At 38.5% G+C, this 7,639-nt stretch overlaps 1 protein-coding gene across 1 annotated transcript in view; it reads left to right on the top strand.

Annotated features, from left to right (window-relative positions):
- The window catches only part of REEP5 (receptor accessory protein 5), a 24,841-nt gene that overhangs the window by 14,507 nt on the left and 2,695 nt on the right, over positions 1-7,639 (top strand). The window contains exon 3 of the mRNA XM_019517267.1: positions 1,118-1,256. Coding sequence (XP_019372812.1) covers positions 1,118-1,256 — 139 coding nt within the window. The remainder of the gene's footprint in view (positions 1-1,117; positions 1,257-7,639) is intronic.

Here is a 7,639-nt window from a genome sequence, read left to right as displayed (position 1 = left end):
CCTCCTAAATTTGTAGCAGGGCTTTGGAGAAGATTACCATCTTCAGGCACTCAAATTGTGGTTTATATATTTATTTTGTGTTTTAATTTTGGATGCTTACTTTCAACCTAGGGTTGAGCCTTTAATATTAATGTTTTCAAGATTTGTTTCTCTCTTAAGTAATCAATTAGAAACTCATTTCCCCCTGAAAATGAGAGCATTAAAATACTTACGATGATAAAATTGCAAGAGTTGGCAGTGCTGTCTCCTTAGGTATCAGGAGAATTGGCTATTTCACTTCTTTAGTTTGAGTGGAACAAAGGCTATCTATCCTGTCTGGAGTGTTTTGCAAAAATCTAAAACAACATGGGCACTACATAAATAAATACTTAATAGGTATACACATAAGGCTGAAATAGGGTGAAATTTAAGTCGGATCAAGACCTGTCTGTCAGCTTTTCACTTTGGGGGGCCCTCCATCCCCATCCTTTTCTTTGGTTTAGTACTTCTGTATCCTTCCACCCATTGGTATGTCAGCATTGTTTTTCCCCAGGATAGTTCTCTGGTACTCTATTTGCACAGTTCAGTAGCTTACTCTCTGAAAGGAGGGCACAAACTCCAAACTAAGTTGGTTCACATTGAATTCCATCTAAATTTCTCAAGCACTGGGTACTAAGTACCTGCCAGGTACAGTCATTCAAAAATAAATAAAGGCCTAGAAACTGTATACTATCCCCCCTAGGAACAACCCCCATGATGTTGAGAGTTTGGCTGTATGGATATGTAAAAAGTCCTGTTGCTTTCTCCCTGCTCACAAAATAACTATCAAGTAAGATCGTTATAAACAGAACTAAGCGCTGGTGAATTGTTGGTGTCTGCTCATAATCCTTTATCACAGAGTTGTAAGTAGGGGACACAAAAATGCATCTGTAGCCTTCCAATATACAGAGAGACTTTGATATTCAGTTTGTGGGTGAGCTGGCTGCATGAAAGGAATGCTTCAATCCACACAAAGGTAAATGGAAGTAACTGAGAGGGGTAACAACAGCTCCTCTTCTCCCTGCACTGTCCCCCTTCCCTCCCCAATTACTGTTGTAATGAGAACTGTTGCTACTGACCTATTCTGCTTTCCTTTCAGAATCAAGGCAATTGAAAGCCCCAACAAAGATGATGACACACAGTGGCTGACTTACTGGGTTGTTTATGGAGTCTTCAGCATTGCAGAATTCTTCTCTGATATCTTTCTGTCTTGGTTCCCTTTTTACTACATGCTGAAGGTTTGTTTCCCCCTCCAATAAGGATTTTGATGGAACTGATTAATATCTTCTGAAGTGGTAAATGGTAGTAAGATTTTTTCCTGGTTAATTTTTAGACCAATTAGCATATAGCACCAAGTCAACTGCAATGCTAACACTTTCTTGAGGTTAGGGGAACAATGAAGAGGAGGGCAGGAATTCTTGCTATCTAACACCTTAAGACTTGTGTCAGCATGTACTCATGCAGTGGACAGGTCTTAGGGATATGTCCAAGTTTACAGAAGTAGGGGCTAGCAGGAGCAGAGAGGTCACAATGAAAAGTAAAGTATCAGCTTCTTATTGTGGTCACTTGTGGAATGGAGAGGGAATTGGAGGGTAAAGTTATACATTTTGGATTATATCGCTTCATTTGTCCCTTTAAATATTCTTCCCTCCCCTCCACCTGCTATATACCTTTTTGTTTCTAGTTCTACATTGAAGGCTATTTGTACATATCAAGCAGAGTCAGCTCAGGGTACTTTGGGGCAGTGACAGATATCTTTGAAAAGATGGCAGGTGCTATCCTTCCCTGCGTGCACTGCGCCCCTTCCAGAAATGTCCCATAGCATCTAGATCAGATCATTTACAAATGAAAGATGGATGTGATGTTGTCTCTTGAAGTTGCAACACCTTATCACTGAAGTATCTCTGCAGCCTGTACTTTGACTACAAAATAGAACCTGCTTAAAATACTGTAGGCATTCTCTGCCAATTGACTTAACTTTCTGAGTCAGCTTTAAAACAACTGTATTGCTTATGTTCAACAAAATAGCCAATTGCCATGTGCCCTGAGACGCAAAGGAAGCTGCAGCTAAGGCAACTGCATTTGAAGTGCAGCAGTTAATTGCTATGTATTTTCTGGATTGGGTTCTCTTTTTCTCTATCCCTATTTTATCCCCTCATTTGCACTTTATTTTTGTAACAACTAGTTGCACAATGCTTAATTCTAAGAAGTTAGCCCAGTAAAGATTTGTATATAATCATAGTAACAGTTACAAGTCAGTTGTGCAATTTTAACTACTAAGATCTGATTCTCTAGCATCTTCCCCAGTATATGCTTCATTTTAAGGCCCACATGTTAAAACCCTGGGTTGAACAGTTCAGCTGATCCAGGATAAAGGTTCACAAGGAAAGAATGGTAGATGCATTGGATATTATTCTATAACTTAAACCAGGCATCTGAAGTACAGGGTGTGATTGACAAATTCTGATCTAGTCTTAAAAGTAGCCAGTTCTATCTTCCTTCCTTTTTTTTTTTCTTGAAAATGAAGATTTATTTTATAATGCAACAATCTTTTTTCAATATTTTAAAGTTTAGGAAAAAATAGTTACCTTTGGAAATGTCATGGAGACTTGACACCTCATCATGAGAAACGGCTGAGAGCCAAATTTACTTCTCCCATGTGTACATATTCATTCATAACTAGAACTGGTCATGATTTCAATATGGTCCAGTAAGTAGTTTGCACTTACTTGTGCACTTATTTCAGAAGACTTCAGATTGCTACTAAGCTTTACTAAACCCCTGTGAGGTAAGCACTGAGGTACACTGAGACTCAATTACATTACCACTGCATATAGCAAGTCACTGCTAGAAATCTTCCTGTTTTCTGGGTAGCCAAAAACGTGCCGTTGCATGCATTTGGTAATGTTATATGCAGTGGCACGTTTTTGGCTACCCAGAAAATAGGGGATTTCCAGAAGTGACTTGCTATATGCATTTGGTAATATTATATATAGCAAGTCATTGCTGGAAATCTTCCTCTATTTTCTGGGTAGCCAAAAATGTGGTAGGGATCTCTTGAAGCGAGCAAAATGTAGATGCTGCTGTAAAGAGTATACAAAGTACCATGATCTGCCTTGTTTGGTCATGTTGACAGGTCTGATGTTATAAAATAGTAACTACAGCTGAACACAGCATTTTTATCTTAATAAAGAGACATTGACAAACAGAAAAGTTCAGAGAAGACAAAATAATTGGACTTCTAGAAATGGTTTTAAAAAATGAAGTACAGCAGAAGCTGTGTCATCTGGCACTTTATCAGCCAGAAAGCTCCACTAACCAGCATCTGAGGGACACGGCAGAAGCGTAACCAGAAGTCCCACTTCGGTTTCACTGCCACAAGCTGAGTAGTTCTTCATCACTTCCTTGGCCCACAGCCTGGGGCAAAGCAGCCTCTGTGGGCCCCCTCCCATCCCCTGGCACACTGATGCCAGGGAGTGCACCAGATGGTGCACATTTGATTAACCAGCATATTTGATTAATTGGCATCCCCCATTCTCAGGGGATGCCAGATAACAGAGCTTTTACTGTAAATATGTACAGTCTATCAAAAAAAACTTGACTAAAGGACATAAGCCTAAAAACAGCTAAAGAGTATACACATCCACAAAGGGTCCATACATCATTGCTTGGTGTGAAATTTAAAATCTTTTTATTGAAAATCAAGAGAGCCTTCTGGCAGTGAACAACTGTATTAGACTGTGGAATAGATTCCCTGCAGGAGAAGACAGCTCATAGCCTGGAACCTCTAAAACTAGATTGGGTAAAACATCAGAAGAGAGTCTGTAGTGAAAAATAGATCTCTTCTGTTCCTGCTTCCATACTTCTATGAGAGAAGCTATGTTCTGACCTCTGGCTGAGTGAGGTAGTTGTCATCAGATCTCAGTTATTTCAAAATGTTGTTCAGTCTGTTGCTATGAAATGGGGTAGGTTTCTATCTGAAGATTTCATTAGGAAACACTGTTAACATATCACCATGTTGTTAAGGTTATAAACTACTGAAATCCATTTCTCAAACCACCTGGTATCTCTAGGCCTGCTGAAAAGACTAGGTGAATGTTTTTTTACCCAGAACTGACATTTTGTAATGAGCACTTGGTGTTCCATGCGTTTTTATAAAAAGCATGTGAAGTGTGCACATATTTGCCATAAGCCAGTTCAACATAGAGATGCTTGAACTAGCTTGGGCATCAGGAGCATTCTGGCTTTGGTAGCCTGGAGTTCAACGTGGCGTACCTCACCTGCTTCTCGGCTATATTCATCTAATCTTAATTAACAGCCAGAGTTGACCTGATTCTGAGCTCCACAATGCCACAGCTACACTCCTACCACTACCTAAGAGAGAATTTTAAATCTAGCTCTGACACTTGTAAGTTACACTGCAGTTACCTGTGTGGCTATACAGCAGACAATCTAAGAGTACAGCAATGATGATCCTTTTTTTTTTCTTTTTTAAATGTACTCTATGAGCGGGCTTACTTTCTCATTACAAGACAGCTGGGAATATAGTCAGGCAGCTGTATGGCTCTCATGTCAAAACTTTATAAATGACTGGACAAGCTACATTAGATTTAGCAGTCTGGTAGTTTCAAATTTAACATTTCAGAGCACAAGACATTTTATATATCAAATGCTAGCAAACTCTGAAAGCAAAATACAGTTCAAAATTAAGCTGTCTTGGAAATGTATCTAATCAACTGCAGAGAACTTATTTCAGCAAATGTAAAAATACAAAAGGCTATTAAGAACAAATCCAGAATTGGGAGGGATTAAATTCATTTGGCCAACCAGAAAGAGGACTGAAATCAAAGCAACTAATTTTAATCTTAGCCACAAGAAGGAAACTTAAAATTGTTTTCACTTTAGCCAGAAAGTTGGACTTGATGCAAGGGGATTTCCTACAATTAAAAAGAGTTCAGTTGTGGAGGAGGGGGAGGAAGAGGGGAGAGTGTGTGTGTGCATGAACGCAGGGAGACGAGTGAAATAATAATTTTGTCTTTGAATAGTTTAAGAAATATAGTTAATATGTTGGAGGCAGAGAAGTATAAGATGTAGTGCTGTCTTTTATAAAATAGACTAAATGAACAGTCCCATGTAAACAGGAGCTTTTGAGAAGAACTGTTCAACCGTTTTATTTTCTCTGACAAGTTTAATGAGACTTAAGCAGTTAAAATGGAACTGCAGTATTAGCACCATATTTGTATTACCTCTGAACTTTATTTCTTCAAATTTATTAAATGCTCCAAAACTGTGGGCAGATATTTTTAATCATTTGCAATTTTTAAATTTTATTTTCAAAGACTTCCTCCTACCATTGAGGAAAACTAAAATCTCTTTTCAAGCCAGTTTACCAGCAAACTCCCATCCACCACAAATTAGAATGTGTAGCACTTAGCTGATAGTGGTATATTAAAAAGGAGAGTTCAAAATGGCCTAGCAGCATTCAGTAAAAGGAGTTATTCTCCCTTTTTGAGAGAGTCATGCTCCAACTAGGTGCCTAATTTCTTAATGTGATATTTTGGATTTTGCCTTTACTGAAAAAAAAAAAAGTGTGGCTTTAAAAAAATGCTAGCTACCTCTGCATAATAGAGAAAGAGATGAGTAGTTCTTGTCCCTCAATTCCAATAAAGTAAACCCTAGATGAGGCATGCAGACTTGATCATAATGATTTTTCATTGAAGAATAAGCCTGGAGGAAAAATAGCAAACTTCTTCCCAGCAACTCCCTCCGTCCCCATCCCCAATTCTTGTAGCAAATCCTCAATTATAATTTTCAGAATCAAATTGTTGTGGTGACAGGTTCTGACTTAAAATAAACTAACAACTTAAATTGAAGATTATGGGCTTTGATTTCCTTTCCTTGTATGGATCAAGCTGCCATTTTAAGCTCTTCAGTATTACAGCAAACAAAGCATTCGAATACTCAAATGGTTATTCTCTTTTGCTTTTTTTCCTGAAAGAACACTACCTACCATAAATCAATGAAGTTTTTCAATCTTAACTTGAGCTCTCAACATTGCCATAAGGAAATCAGAAGAATAGCAGCAACAAAGTAGAGCAGTGGCATGACTGAGTATAACCTAGTTCTGGTAGTGCGGTTGCAAAAGTAGCTTTAAATAGTGCTTTGGTATGATGTCAGATACTGGAAACCCATTTGTGAAGAACTACATAGATGACTCTGTGCTCATGAGGGGTCTTCTACATCCTGCCAGGCTCTGGAGGTGCTATTATGAAATACCAGTTGCTTGGGTTGAGCAACTGTTCTGTTTTAGGCAGAAATATTAGCACTGCCAATTGATAAACTTACCTAAGATGATCCTGCTTTTTAATTCCTTATATATTTGCCATACTTTAGCTGCTTGGACTGACATTTTCTATTTTGGGTATCTGCATCCAGTGCAGGGTCTTTGGAGAGCTTCAACTATTTCTGGCAATAAAGATAAGGGAAAATGTTTTGTTTTTTGTTTTGTTTTGTTTTGTTTTTTTGCTGATTGTTTTGCTGCTTGCTTACTCTGAAGCAGGGATGTGTAACCCTCTGGTAGAAAGAGTAGCCTTTGTATCAGGGGTTTATACTGCTGCTACTGGGTTTTTTTTCTTTGAAAAATCTGCCAGCACATGCTCCATAGAGACTTTTAGAGTTTAGCCTCCAAGATTTCTAATCGGAATGTACTGACCTGCAGAGTTGAAGCCAGATTCTTTTTCTCTCTTGGTTTTTATAGCTGTTCTGTGTTAGGGCAGGTCTAGAACAGAAACTAAGGAACATCACTTTCCTGTCCTTTGAATGGCCTTTATCACATATACATCCAAGCTACATGGAAGAGGAAACTGCTTTGAATAAAAAGGACAAAAGCTGAACCAGGAGAGGGAATAGCATTTGATTGGGAAAGCATGGGAGCGTGGAACTGGTGGGGAGCTTTATAAAGAGCAAGCTTTTCTGCACAACCCTTCTTCATCTGTACAACAGGTCTATCCTGAGCACTGAATTTGTAAATTGCTTACTGGGTCATACAAGTCCTACTGAAGTCAGCAGAACTCTTGTGAATTATAGGCAGAATTTGGCCCAATTTTAGTTGGTAATATAAAAGTATCTCATTTAAACAGTTTATCTTTTCTCTCAGCGCCTCAGTGGAAAGGGAAGTCATTACTAGTGCCTGAGTCAGGAGAGACTTTTACATTACTAACACTGGGCCAAATAGACTCATTACCCTCATTTTATAGCTAAGCAGCTGAGGACACAGAAACTAACTGGTTGGCTTAAGTGCAGGTGTGGTGAGTGTACAGCATTAATATGGAGAGAACGCTTTTAATGTAAAAAAGAGGGAACCTACCTTTTAATATTAATGCTGCTAAAATGTACTTTTCCCCCTCAGTGTGCACAGTTACACCAATATAAAGGTGCGTTATAAACACGTATCTTACCCAGATCAGAAGAAGCTAGTATTAAGTTTTTATCAGTACATGCACTCTCTCTGGACATCTGTGCCCTCACAAAGGGCTTTGTTCTGCTTTACCTGCATTATGTAGATGGAGTATTTCAATGCTTGCATATGTTAAAAAAAAAAAAAAAAAAAAAAAAAACCCTT

This window comes from Gavialis gangeticus, unplaced genomic scaffold (assembly GCF_001723915.1).
Source record: "Gavialis gangeticus isolate Ggan-Ray unplaced genomic scaffold, GavGan_comp1, whole genome shotgun sequence".
Classification (NCBI taxonomy): domain Eukaryota; kingdom Metazoa; phylum Chordata; order Crocodylia; family Gavialidae; genus Gavialis; species Gavialis gangeticus.
Note: the sequence above shows the minus strand (reverse complement) of the source record. Positions and strands in the feature narration are given on the sequence as shown.